This window comes from Narcine bancroftii, chromosome 5 (assembly GCF_036971445.1).
Source record: "Narcine bancroftii isolate sNarBan1 chromosome 5, sNarBan1.hap1, whole genome shotgun sequence".
In the NCBI taxonomy this organism is placed as follows: Eukaryota; Metazoa; Chordata; class Chondrichthyes; order Torpediniformes; family Narcinidae; genus Narcine; species Narcine bancroftii.
The window spans coordinates 120,313,636-120,328,647 of NC_091473.1; the positions used below are offsets into that span (position 1 = coordinate 120,313,636).

At 40.7% G+C, this 15,012-nt stretch overlaps 1 protein-coding gene across 1 annotated transcript in view; it reads right to left on the bottom strand.

Annotated features, from left to right (window-relative positions):
- Positions 1 to 14,010, bottom strand: part of pcsk9 (proprotein convertase subtilisin/kexin type 9) — a 34,865-nt gene extending 20,855 nt beyond the window's left edge. Inside the window, exons 1-5 of the mRNA XM_069938897.1 lie at positions 13,630 to 14,010; positions 7,585 to 7,776; positions 6,112 to 6,235; positions 3,878 to 4,011; positions 1,277 to 1,418 (exon numbers count right to left, since the gene is read on the bottom strand). Coding sequence (XP_069794998.1) covers positions 1,277 to 1,418; positions 3,878 to 4,011; positions 6,112 to 6,235; positions 7,585 to 7,776; positions 13,630 to 13,818 — 781 coding nt within the window. The 5' untranslated portion in view covers positions 13,819 to 14,010. The remainder of the gene's footprint in view (positions 1 to 1,276; positions 1,419 to 3,877; positions 4,012 to 6,111; positions 6,236 to 7,584; positions 7,777 to 13,629) is intronic.
- Positions 14,011 to 15,012: the final 1,002 nt, after the last annotated feature.

Genomic DNA, 15,012 nt, shown 5'->3' on the forward strand with positions numbered 1-15,012 from the left:
CCATACTAAAAGGTAATCAGGCATTGGAGAAACTAAATATTGCCAATGGTAAATAAAAAGCAACAATACCAAGGCACAAATGTAGTGAATTTTGGTTTTAAGAATCCAACATTATTTTTGACAGTAATTATAAGATGTACTTAAAATTAAAACCGATAGAATGAGATTGCTAACATTTTGCATACCCTGCCATGGGTAATCCTGCTCACTATCTGTAAGCTGTTCATTGCAAAACCAGGTTTGCCTATGGCACCAGGATATCAGCCCCTCGAGTCTGCCCCACCATTCAATCATGAGCTAATCCATTTTTCCACTTGGCCCCTCTCCCCTCATAACCTTGGATGCCCTAGCTAATCAAGAATCTATCAATCTCTGCCTTAATGATCTAGCCTCCCCAACTGCTTGTGGCAGCAAATTCCACAGATTTACCACCCTCTGGCTGAAGGAATTCCTACACATTTCTATTCGAAGTCACAACCTTTCTACATTTACTCTGTTCATGCCTTCCAAACATTCAAACTGTTTCAATGAGATTCCCCCCCACCCCCTTCATTCTCCTAAATTCTAACAAATAAAGGCCAAGAGTTGTCAAACACTCCTCGTATGATATCCCTTCTATTTCCGGAATCAACCCAGTGAACCGCCTTTGAACCCTCCCCAATTTCAGCACATCTTTTCTTAAACGAGGAGCCCAAAACTGCTCACTTAACTCCAGGTGAGGTCTCACAAGTGCCTCATAAAGCCTCATCACACCCCTGCTCTTATATTACTTTTCTCTTGTACACCTAATGCTGAAACTCTATGCCACACAATGAAAACACTTCCAAGAAATGGTCGCAAATGGAAATGGTGCTTCCACGTTAAAACAGTGCCCCAAAGTTATGGGAACATTTTGGTCCACTTTTGAACAATTTTTTTTGAAAGAATACACAGTCAAGTTCCATTTTAAAAAGTGAAAGATTATGATAACATTTTAATAGTTCAATTTATTGTTGAAAAGTCCTCGTCTCCTCAACTCAATATTCTAACTCCTTTTAATTGAAATTATTCATATTGAGACTCCAGTGACAACCTGTCTTTAAACTTTCCTGACTTTCATGATCTCTGCTATCCTGCATACTGTTGTTGCCAAACTGGTGAATGTGTGAATTGCTCTTGGATTTGGATAAAGGTCAATGCAGCAAAATAAATCCAAGAATGGTGGCTCAGCCTGTATCTGCCCTACTTATGTACAGCCAGTGATTCGGTTATGTCCTGGTGTAAAGATGCTACTCACCAGCCAATGCTCCACTTACAGTCCCTTTGCCCTGGCAGTTGAGAATTCTTACAGTGCGAACATTTGCCTCTTTGGCAACGCCAGAGTCACGGCCACTCACCACTCCTGCAGTGTGCGTTCCATGGCTATCGCACTTGTTAGCCTACAGGGCAAAGAAGGTAAACCCATCCAATTATTTTTTTTTATTTTATTTATTAAGCAAAATATAGGATACAAGAATAAAGTAAAATACAATATTTTCCTCTATATACCCCCTCCCTCTCATCCTTCCTTCCCCACCCCAATATCTACCCCCAACATAAGTATATATTAAAAAGGAAGCCTCAATACATATATATCATTTATTAAATGCCACAGAGAATGCCAATCCCATCTGAAAAAGAAACATGACATTTCCAAACCCACACATTTCAAATATGGATTCCATATTTTAATAAAGAATTATTACGCAGAATATAAGTTAACTTTTCCAAAGGAATACAGGATCTCAACTCTGTATGCAATCTTAGAATATTCAATTCAATTTCATTCTTCCACGAAATTGCTATACATTTCCTAGCTACTGCTAAAGCTAAACTAATAAATGCCATTTGAAATTTGTGTAATTTTAAACCCAAAGTCAATGTTGTGGTATATCCCAATAAAAATAATAATGGATCAAGCGCTAGTTTAAATTTGAATAAACCTTCCCAAAACTCCATAATCCTACACCAAAAGGGCTTCACCTTTTCACAAAGCCAGACTGAATGTAAGAAAGTACCAATCTTTTTTCCACATCAAAAACACACATCTGAAGAACTAAAACCATATCTTTTTAACCTCTCAGGAGTTAAATACAACTGATGTCAAAAATTATAGTGAAATAAACTATATCACACATTAATTAATTAATTTGGTCATACTATCCCCACACATGTAAAAAGGTCGGAACAGGAATGACAGTTCTGATATTTTCCTCCTAGACCCCTAGTAAATTTCATGGAATGCCTGTAGTTAACTCCAGACAATTCCATAAACTACAGGCTAATGAATTGTACATATCAATGATGCACGTTGCAAGACCCGCCTCTTTAATTTCCGCACTTCCGGTACGCTGTCCAAACTCGCGTAAGGAAATGGAGATTTCACGTTTTGGTCGTTCATGTGTGAACGATCATGTCAAGACATTGGGCATTCTTCAGACTGGTAAAATCATGCAAATTCTATTTAAAAAATCATAAATGATATTAACGTAGGTAACAATTCTGGGTTTCTTTCCACTTCAAGCACCAATCATGACATTTCATGAGCATCAGGTCAGAGTATGGGCCATTAGGCCACAATGCTGGGTCCACTAATATCAATCAAACCCTTTCCTCCGTCACAGCTGTTAAACCCCCATGTTTGCAACATCTATGTTGGGGACTTGCACAAGTTGGGAGAAGTAGCAGTTTCCCACCTCTCTACTACCAATAATATTGGTTGGATGTGTATGTGTATTAATCCTGATAAAGGGTGACAGGCTGAATTTCTCCAGCACTTGTGTTCTGCAATATGAAGGGGATGGAGGGATATCAGTGCAAGCAGCCGAATTTTAGTTTGATTTAGACATCACAGACACATGGGCTGAAGGGTCTGTTACTGTGCTGTCATGTTCTATTCTCAGGGTGATCAAGTTTAACTTGGAGTAAAACCACCATCGGCAGCAGATGAAGAAATCATTCATAACCTTGCAGGGATCTCCCAGTGGCCAACCATTTCAATTCTGTGCCCCACTCCCGCACCACCAAACCACAGCCACATGTAAATTGGAGGAGAAGCACCTAATATTCTATCTGGGTGCTCTCCAACCAGATGGCATTAATATCGACCTCCTGTTTCTGCTAACCCATTTCACATGCTCTGTCTCTTCTTTCCTTCAGCTCACCATCCCCTTCCCTCTCCATTCAGAGCTATCCCCCCTCCCCTGTTTGCTAGTGTGCTCTCCCTCCCTTATCCATCTGTGGGACTGTGCACCTCACCCCCACCCCCTCCACCATTTTGTTCAGACACCTGCCTACATTTTGCTCACACCTTGATGACGGACTCAAGCCTGAAATGTTAGTTATGCATCTCTATCTTTGCTGCATACAGTAATTTATGACCTGCTGAGTTTCTCCAGCATTATGGTTTTATTAACTTGAGGGCAGCTAAAGAGGAACAGTAATCATTACCTTTACCAGTTCAATGTTCAAATTCCCAAACTTTGGTTTTTAATAAGAAAAGGTACAATTCTAAGGCAAGACAGTCTTTAAGGGTTTGCTGTGCAACTATAGATATGTTGGAAGTGAAACATGAAAGTCTGCAAATGCGGTTAGGAATATTTTAGAATGATCTCCCAATCCAACCCAATGAGAATCTTGTTTGCCTCTTACATTTCTTCCCAGTGATTTTTGGAAAAAGAAATTAACGTAGGTAGACAATTCTGGGTTTATTTCCACTTCAAGCATCAATCATGAAATCAAACCAAGAGTCAGTTCCCCGAATCTTTCCCCTAAACTCCCACCCTGAATCTCATGAATTTATACCACCTATTATTTTAACTGGCATAAAATGTTAAGACTATTGCAGTGATTGAGTTACCTGGCGATAGAATCGAGTGCCATCTTCTTCTGGGACACTATCAAAATCTGTTACAAAAATTTTCCCTTGAATCTCACGATGATTGCTCTGCACACTTGTGTCAAGTAAGTAAACTTCTGCCAGATCACCATTATCTAACAAAATATGAAGTTAAACATTAATAAATTAACTTGCAATCCAACTGGTGGAAGAAAGCTGCAAAAAGATGCTTTTTCCACTTATAAATGAAAAGTGAGTAGGCCACAACTTTGAACTGCAGTGCCTCTGTCATTCTTAGACGCCAGCTCTGTGTGTGACATGAAGAGCAAAGAATTGTTGACGTGCAATCCATTTTGAGATGGAGTAAATTATTTTTTTTATATATTTTTATGGAGTTTAACAAAAACCCTTTACACAAGGTATATTAATGATAACATAAATCAATTCATATCTTATACATAATTGTAAATAAGAAACATAACCATAATTTTACATAACTTATTTCATTCAGGACATCAAATACTATATTTATAATTAAATTATAACTCGTAGTATGTCCAAAAAGAATATTGAATACAAAAATTACACAACACATACAATTCCATGACACAAGATACTTTATACTTATCTGTGATCATATTGTTCTGTGATATGATCCGTAATCTGTAGTTAAACCCCTTACTTATTTGTCTTAATAATAAAAAGGAAAAAAAATTCTCCCTACTAATCTAACCCCTCCCTCTAAACAAGGTTATCTGTATATATTGTAAATATGAATCAAATAACAACCCCCAGACAGGGAATCCCTGGAGCATCCGCACCACTTAAATCCTCAGATTATGATAATCATAAATGGGCCATACATCTTATCAAATTCAGACTTTGCGTCTTTAATATTAGATTTAATTTTTTTTCCCCCAAACTTAAATAAGACATGATATCATGTAACCATTAAATGTGAGTGGGTGAAACATTATCTTTCCACTTCCATCAAAATTATTCATCTAGCTCTCAACAAAGCAAAAGATAGGATTCTCTTCTGGGTTGAGGACAGAGACATATCCACTTCTAGAGAAAGACCAAATAAAGCAATCAAAGGCCATGGTTCCAATTTAGATTTAAGAATCATTAATAAAGTTTTGAAAATATCGTTCCAAAAATGTTCTAAATTCGGACACTCCCAAAACATATGAATTAAGGAAGCTCCAAAAATTTTACACTGATCACTTAATGGATCCATATCAAGATTAAAAATAATGCACCACTTTAAATTGCAACAAACAATGTCGTGTACAAAATGAAGACTCGTTGATCAATCTAAGAGTTGTGTCCCCATCCTTGTCAGAGAATGCTCTATTCAGATCAAGCTCCCAATTGTTCTTAATCCTGGCCATTGAGGCTATTCTGAAATCCATTAAATTATTATAAATATTTGATATTAATCCTCCATGGGGAAAATTGCAAATACATCAAGAATATTCACTTCAGAAATTCAAGTAAAATCAGAAAGTTTGGACTTGACAAAATGCCTAATTATTAAATATCTAAAAAAGTGTCTATTAGAAAGATTAAATGTTGCTGTTGGCTGTTCAAAAGAAGCAAAATTATCTTAAATAAAAAGATCTTTAAAACTTTTCATGCCAAAACTATACCATTCCTTAAAACCTGTATTTAACAAAAAGGCTTAGAAAAGATATTTAGTTAATAGGAATGGCAAGACAAAAATTATAACCAAATAATTTCCTAAATTGCATCCCTATCCTCAATCTATGCCTCGTTATTGGTTTCTTAGTCAATTTAGAGAAACAAAAAGGTAAAATGGAACCTAAAACCATAGATGTCTTTTTAGAAAAATTCAATTCCATTTCTACCCATGAAGGGCAGTCAGCTAATTTATCAAAATGTAACAATAAGAGTAAATTATGTACATTGTTTCCTCTCCCCACCCCTCCCCCCACCCCCCCCCCCCACCCCGTAATAGAAATCTAAAGTTAGGTAGTGGTTCGTTCCTTTTAATAAATTCTATTTATGGGAGTTGAACAGAAGAGTTTGTGGGAATCTTTGATATTGGCACAGGTTGAAGGTGGAAGAAAACCCCATTTACCCTTAAACCAGAACAGGCAAAATTGTCAAACCAAACAATTTCCAAGTATGAACAGAGGATACAGTGTTTGGGAGGTTGTGACGTTAGTTTAGCGTATCCAACTATTCATTATCAAAAGGTCTTTGAATGCTAGGATATAAAAAGGACTCACTTGGTGGGGTGTACTGTTCCTCTGTGTTCCTTGAAGGAACAATCTGATTTAGGTTCCAAGGGATTGTTTGTGCAAACAAGGATGAGTCTTCTTCAATATATTTAATGTGAGGCAATCTCAGAGCCTGTGTAAAAGATATCACAAGGACATTTGGAAATAGATTCGGTTATCCAGAGAAGAATAACATAAATAAAGACTTTATAACCAATGCAGATCTTCTGAAATGTAGATATTGTTGCAATGAGTAATGATGTACAATAAAATTGACTATATACAAAATATTCAATGCACAATAATATTTCTGTCCATTTTACATCCCTGTATAGCTGCAGCAGAGATTTCAGTTTATCTAGACGTAAAAAACACTTGTCACATGCGTCAACTGTTCATTTTTTTAACTATTTGTATAAAAAGATGTGGCAATGGTTATTTTATGAAAATAACTATTGTTCACAAGATTGTACCAAATGGACTTCCTTATTAATCATATTGGTTTCATATAATATGCAAATTAAAAGAGAGACTGTCATAAGGATACAGACAGGTGAGTTTCTACAGAACAGGTTTATTGTATTGCTTCCACTAACCCCTCCTGCAAATATTTTTATTTGCATATATTAAACATTTCAAACAAACACACCAGTAAATGTTTGATCCTACTGCTCGCTCACTAGCCCCTTTCTCACTATCAACTTTCCTACGAAACGGGAAAATTTGCAGGGCAAACTGACCGTGGGAGACCTACACACTGCACCATTATTTGCAAGTCATTCTGCAACTTTGATTTTAAAAGAGGTCCTGCCTCTAGCGACGATGTTGCAACTGACACGGTACGTACTTACCGGAAGTCACACAGAAGTCTAATCATGCAGTTAGTAATGGAGAACAGATTTGATTTTCGAACTCAAGCCATGCAACTCTCTGGTTGTATTATAAAGCAGGCAAGTCTCGTCAGCGCGGTTATCAATGCTGTGTTAGAAATACTGGCCGAAGAAGACCGCTGTTTCATGGAACATATGAGAATCAGGGAGGGGGAGGAGGCAGATAGGCAAGGCTGAGTTATGTAGTCGTAGACAGAGACTTATTCTGACATTGTTTTGAAATTCCAATTTAAAACTAGACCATACATTGACAAATTTCTCACCACTGTGATACACTCATGCAGGTACCAACGTCACTAATCATACCTTGTTGAATTGGTTGTTGTTTCACATCACCAGAAGGCGATTGGTGAGTTAACTCAGCCGGGCTCTGACACTTGATACACTCTATGTATCACAGCTAATTTGAAATCTACTCGCCCTGTCATTTCACACCGCATGGTTCGACCCGCAATATTGGCGGGTTAACTCAGGTGTAATCAGCGAGGTGAAAGGGGCTTCTCTCGTGTCTAACATGTGCTCATGTTGAACCCCACTTCTCCATCCTTCCCAAGGATCCCATCTCTTAACAAAAAGGAGGCATTAGCTTTACCATGTCTAGCACATCACTGCTCATTTTGATGACAAAACCTTTGATGACCTCATGAAAGACCAGAACAAGTTCCGACATGTAGCCATGCCTAGCTGCCTTCGTGCGGAGCCGGTGAATGGTGCTCTCTGTCTGGAATTTATGAGTGTTTTCTTTTATCACCACAATATATTGACCAGGCAACCTCCAAGCATCCTGGAAATACAAGGAGCAAGATTTATTGTAGTTAAGTCATCTTGAGAAATGGATTTTCATTTTAAATTGAAATCAGAACATGATTTAATTAGCCAATGCTTCAATTACTCATTAAGTAGCTGGATTTAAACAAATGTTTTCTGCAGTCCATCAAACTATGAGCAAGGAATACTCAGTTAATCATTAACTGAATTGATCACCATATTAAACAAGGTCTAACTAATAAAGAATTTAATTGTATTAGATACAATTTGCATTTGTAAAATGCATTGAAGATAATAAAATATCGAAATCAGTTTGAGGGAACATATTAGACTAAATATATCATGTCACATAAGCAAAAGAATTATCTTTTTAAAATTCTTACATATGATTTAGACAAGACAGAGGTAATTACCCTCAAGGAGACCGTGGGGACATTTGAAAGGCTTTCCAAGTTACCTCAGAAGAGAACAAAGAGATAAAATCTTTACTAAGAAACAAGAAGAGGAGGAGTCTGATTGGCTTCTTGAATCTGCTCCACCATATCATTAACATCATGCCTGATCCAACAATGACCTCAATACCTCTCCCATACCCTTTGACCCCCTTATGTATATTCAACAACTCTGCCTCCAAAACATTCAGTAGAGGATTCCAAAGACTCATTGCACACAGAGAATAACTTCCTCATCTCTGACTCCACCCCCCCCCTATTCTGAATCTACGCCCCCAAGTTCCACTCGGAGACATTTTCACAGCATTCTCCAGGTCAACCCTCCTCAGAATCTCATTTTATTAAAATCACCTTTCATTCTTCTGAGCTCCAATGAGTATCAACCAACCTGCTCAACTTTTCGTTATACATCCAATTCCTTCAATCCAATGCAAACACATACTATCTTTAGAAGGGAGATTAAACAGAACAGAGTAAGCCAAGGATAGGTCCACTGTTACCCTGTAACACTGCATCAAAACTTTCCTAAATGTATAGTCCTGTGAAAGAAAGGCCAACATTTTCTTTGCCTTCCCAATCACATGCTGTACATGCATGGTAGCTAATTGTGTTTCATGTAGTGGGACATAAATCAATTTGTATTGCAACATTCTGTAGTTTCACTCTGTTTAAACAATGATTTCCTTTTTCATTCTTCCTTTCAGCAGATAATCTCATATTGTCCTCATCTGCCGATGTTTCTCACATTATCTACTGTATATTCTTTTACAGAAGCTTTGCATCTTTCCTGCATCTTGTTAACTCACCTTGTATCATTTCATATCATTATCTTTGTATCATTTACAAGTTTGGTTTCAGTACATACAATCCTTGAATCTAAATTTTTTTTATGTAGATTGTAGCTAGTTGAAGCCCCAGCTTTTCCCCCGTTATTTCCACCCCCCCCAAATAAATTATAATTGTCAACCCAATAATGAACAAATAAATTCACCAGTTCCTGTTAAACGTGTAAAAACACAAAAATACTGGAGGAACTCAGCAGGTCTCGAAGCACCTGAATTAAAGGCTGGGGAGAAGGAAAGAAAAGGCAAGGGGAGGAGCATAAACCAACAGTCAGAAGGTGTTAATCAGCAGTTCTCAACCCTTCTCTTTCCTCTCACATGCCATCCATCGGTGCTCTGTGATTGATAAGTGAGTAGGAAGGGAAGGTTGAGAACCATTGCACTAGACCCAATTGTTACTGAAATATTTTGCTTGAGAAAAATTGTAATTAGCCTTTTCCTTTGGAGTTATGAAACCTTGCACATAACGAGTCAATTAAGTACAATTAAAACAGGGATTTTCAAACTTTTTCTTTCAACCCACATACCACCTTAAAGCAATTCTTTACTAATCACAGAGCAACTATGGCATAGGGAATACTTAAAGTGGTTTGTGAGTGGAAAGAAAAAGGTTGGGAACCACTGTGATAATCGGATATGGACAGGACAGAAGAGATGAAAGGTAAGAATTGATGGGGGGGTGGTGGGGGTGAGGAAGAGTTGGCTCTGTGAATGCAGAGCTGGGGGAAAGGAGACAGAGGGATATGAAGGGACAGGGAGCCTAACAGAAATCAGAAAAGTTATTATTAATGCCAACCAGTTGGAGTAAGCCCAGTTGGAATATGAGGTGTGGTCCCTCCAATTTGTGGGTGGCCTCAGACTGGCAGTACATGAGACCATGGACGGTCATGTCAGCAAGGGAATGGGGCAGGAAATTGAAATGGGTGACCACTGGTGGATCCCCTCTATTGCAGCAGACAGATCCGAGGTGCTCAAAGAAGAGATCTCCCAGTTTCTCTGATGTAGAGGAGACCACAACGGGAGCACCGGATGCAGTAGATGATCCCTGCAGATTCACAAGTGAAATGTTGCTTCACTTGGAAGGACTATTTGGGGTCCCGAATGATGGTGAGGGAGGAGGAGTGTGTACAAGTAGAGCATCACCTGCAGTCACAAGGATAGGTGCCAAGGGGTTGATCAGTGGGAAGGAAGGAGTGGATGAGAAAATTAGAGGGCACATTCCCTGCGGGATGTAGAGGAGAAGAAATGTCTGCTTGTGGGTTCACATAGTAGTGTTGTTCAAACTTTTTCTTTCCACTCACATACCATCTTAAGTAATGCTTAAGCCATCGGTACTCTCTGATTAGAAAGGGATTACTTAAGGTGGTATGTGAGTGGGAAGGTTGAGAACCACTGCTCTGGACCCAATTGTTACTGAAATATTTTGCTTGAGAAAATTGTCATTGGCCCATTTCCTTTGGAGTTATGAAACCGTGCACAAAACAAGTCAATTTGGTACAATTAAAATAGTGGTTTCAAACTTTTTCTTTCCACCCACATACCACCTCAAGCAATCCCTTATAATCACAGAGCACGTTTGGCCTAGGGATTGCAGTACTTAAGGTGGTATGTGAGTAGAAACAAAATTTGAAAACCACTGATGTAGCAGGTGGCAGAAATGGCAGAGGATGACATGTTGGATACAGAGGGTGGTGGGGTGGTAGGTGAGGAAAAGGAGAGTCTTGTCCTTGTGGAACTTGAGGGTGAAGGGGACCAGGGCAGATATGTGGGTAATGGAGGATTACACTTTATTAGTGAGGGCTGAGTTGATGGCAGTGAAAGGGTGCCACATTTTTTGATGGAGGACATCTCGGATGATCTGGCATGGAAGAGTTTGTCCTGGATGCAGAGACATTGAGAGAAAGGGATGGAATCCTTACAGGGGACAGGGTGTGAAGTGTAGTGAAAGTCACTGTGGAAGTTGGTGGGTTTGTAGAAGATGTCTGTCGAGTCTTTGTCTCCCAAGACGGAGATAGAGATTGAGATAGGGGAGAGTATTGCTAGAGATGGGCCAAATGCATTTGAGGTTGAGGTGGAAGTTAGCAGCAAAGTTGATAAAGTCAACGAGGTCATCATGGATGCAGGAGGCAGCACCAAAGTAGTCATTGATGTAGTGGAGGAAGAGTTGAGGAGCATTGCTTGTATAAGCTTGTAGCAAGGATTGATCCATGTAGCCAACAAAAAGGCAGGCACAGCTGAGGCCCATGCAGGAACCTTTGACTTGTGAAAGTGGGATGAATTAAAGGACACAAAAGGAGTTTTTGAGTGAGAGGACAATTTCTGAAGCAGGTTGGTGGTCTACTCACTGACAATCAACACAGGTGCACCTCAAGGATGCAATCTTAGTCATTGCTCTACTTGTTATGCACCCACGACTGTGTGGATGCGCACAATTTAAATGCCATCTACAAATTTGCCAATGACACCACAGTCACAGACAGCAAGGAAGAAGTGTACAGGAGAGAGACAGATCAGCTTGTAAAGTGATGCCATAACAACAACCTTGCACTCAACATTAGCAAAACCAAGGAGCTGATTGTAGATTTCAGGAAGGGGAAATCAGATCATGAACCAGTCCTCATTGAGGGGTTAGCAGTGGAAAGGATTAAGAACTTCAACTTCCTGGGAGTCAAGATCTCTGAAGATCTGTCTTGGGGCCTCCATGTCAATGAAATCACAAAGAAGGCCCACCAGTGGCCATATTTCATGAGTATGAAGTTTGGTAAGTCACCAAAGACTCTTGCAAATTCCTACAGGTGTACCGTGGAGAGCATTCTGACTGGTTGTATCTCTGTCTGGTGTGGAGATGCCAATACAAAGGACAAGAAAAAACTACAGAGCGTTGGGGTGGCACAGTTAGTGTCGTGGTTAGTGCAATGCTGTTACAGCGCCAGCGATCGAGACCGGGGTTCGAATCCTGTGCTGTCTGCATGGGTTTTCCTCGGGGGCTCCGGTTTCCTCCCACCCTCCAAAATGTACGATGGTCAATTGTGTGTGATTGGGCAGCACGAGCTCTTGGGCTGAAAGGGCCTGTTTCCAGGTTGTTTGTCTTCAATTACATTTAAAATTTAAAAATGTAATTTATGAACTCAGCCAGCACCATCACAGGCATCAGTCTCCACTCCATTGAGGACACTTACAGGAGGCGGTATCTTAAGAAAGCATCCCCCATCCTCATCCTCATAGACCGTCACCACCCAAGCCATGAACACTTCACACTGCTACCAATGGGGAGAGGTAAGGAGCCTGAAGACAAGCACCCAGAGACACAAAGACAGCTTCTTCTCCTCTGCCATCTGGTTTATGAATGACAGACACTACCTCACTTTCTCTTATTTTTACACTAATTTATTTATTGTTATTTTATTTGCATGTAATGTTGCCGCAAAACAGTGAATTTCGTGATATGTTCATGACATGCTGATTCTGAATCTACGGGCTTTGAGATTTTCAGTATAGGGATGTCAGTGAGACCATTGAGGGTATTGATCCCATTCCTGTTCAGATGGAATACACACGACTTGAAGAGTTCTCAGTGCCACGAGGAATCTAAAGGCATTCCTCCTCCACCTTCTTTCACATTACTCGGCGTTCAAAAGGGACAACATATTTCAAGGGGCTGAAAGGATTACTCTCTATAAAGGCAGGTGTAATCTTTGGCCAGCAATAAAACGCAATTTTGGTTCCCCTCCTGTCACCTCATAGAAACTTGGTTTTAAAAATCCGTTCCAAACCATCTTTCCACACGCCTCTCGAGTCGAGCAAATCTTTAAAATATACATCCATTACTGCAGCAGATGAGCAGCGGTGGAATTTGAAGAAGAACCCAAAGAATCGGTCGGCCTGCAGAAGTTTGGAGTTGTGTCCCCCTCCACCTGAGAAAAATACTTACAATTTAAGAGATAAATTCTCGTCATTTTTGGAAGATATGGTGTCCATATTTACAAAATGTGGGTGTGAATATTGAAATGAAGCTCTGACACTCCCTTTCTCCTTGGGGTCTCAGTCTATTAAAATAAACTTTAAAGTGATGGGTCTTTTTCTGTTTAGTAAGGGGATAGACGGGGAGGGGGGATATGGGGAGGGGTCTTTATTCTTTCTTTTTATATCTGCCACATGTATTTTTATCAATTATGTGATTTTTTGTGTGGTTTTAAATGTATAATTGAAAAAACCCCATTGACGCTGTCCGACTCCGAGTTCCCGCCCCTCCCTGGCGTTATTTCCACCACCCCCCCCCCCCCCTTGTTGCAGACGCGCTGGGTGCGCGGAGATGGGATGCAGCTTGAAAAGTGGGGTTGCAAATTAGACAATGCTTTTAAAAATTATAAACCACAGGCAAAGGGTGGATGTGGCGGGTTTCCTAATCTTCTTTGGTCGTCCGCGTTGTTGCAGCGGGATTTGGAGTGGAGGGGCGCGGAACCTCCTGCTAAAAGGGTCGAAGTGCCGGCAGGACGTGTCAAACCCCCCCAAAAGGTTACAGGCAGCCGCAAAAGTAGCGGAGTGGAGAGCCCGGGAACGCCACGGCGCGCTTACTGTATTGGAGCGGTGGAAGGGTGCAGGCTGCTTTAACTTCGGAGTCCTGCTCTCAGCCGCAAACTCGGAATCCTCCCCCTTGTCGGGGACGAAAGGCAGGTCGAGCCGCTGTTGCTCCGCCAACTCCCACGCTGTCGAAAAAGATACCGAGCAGAAGAGAATCAGGATCCTTGCCCACAAGTCGCCCATGGTGGGAAGGGCGTGCGTGAAGGAAGGGTCGGTGGGATATGGGACACCGCGCTGGCGAACTGGCTCGGCCGCTTTCGGCACAGGTGCCGTTTTATAGCCCTGTTCAGACAGGTGCGAGCTCGCCGCCCCCGCGTCATTAGGGTCCCTGGGCTGAGGATCACGCCACCGCTTTCACATCGGACCATCCATTCATATCAAACGTTACCTGACGGAGGAAAGCCCACAGCGATCAAATTACAGAGGAGGAACAGGGAAAGACTGCCCCTTTTCAATCAATAGGCCACCAATCCGTTTAACGATTTCCCTGCCCAGCAGCGTTCCAACTCAAACACGACAGGGAAGCAGTACTCTTTCAACAGCAATCAATTCCCTTGCTCCCCAAGTGCTTTCAAGTTCCCTCTTTTCATACATTGTCTTGAAGCAATCCAGAAGTAGGGTTGTGTTTAGTAACATGAGACATGTGTGCTGGGGGAAGATCCTGTGGACTGAGTTCTGTCTGCCAACTACAACATTTCAATAACACTTATCCATTGGTACCCTTGTATGATCTGTATTTCAGTGCAGGAAGGTGGGAGACAGAAAAAAGGAAACTATAGGCTGATCAGTGGTTGGGAAGATATTAGAGTTGATCCTCAAGGATGAGGTGATGGAATACCTAGAGATGCATGACAGGTTAGGTCCAAGTCAGCATGGTTTTTTGAAGGGTAGATCCTGCCTGACCAACCCATTAGACTTTTTTTGAAGAAATCTCAAGTAGGATGGACAAAGGAGAGGCTGCGGATGTTACCTATTTAGATTTTCAAAGGCTTTGGGTGCCGCATATTAGGCTGCTAAATAAAATGAGGAATTGCAGGGAAGTTGTTAAACTGGATAGAAAAGTGGCCGATAGGCAGGAAGCAAAGGGTTGAAATTAAAGGTTCCCATTCTGGATGGCTGCCTGTAACTAGTGGTGTTCCGAAGGGGTCGGTATTGGGGCCGCTGCCGTTTAAAATTTATTTTAATGATTTGGATTGTGGTACGAATGGTTTTGAGGCCAAATTTGTGGAAGACACCAAGATAGGTGGCGGAGTAGGAAGTGTAGTAGAAACTGTAAAGTTGCAGAAGGATTTCGACAGATTGGGAGACTGGGCAAAATGGCAGATGAGATTTAACATAGAGAAATGTGCAGTTGTACATTTTGGCAGTTCAAATAAA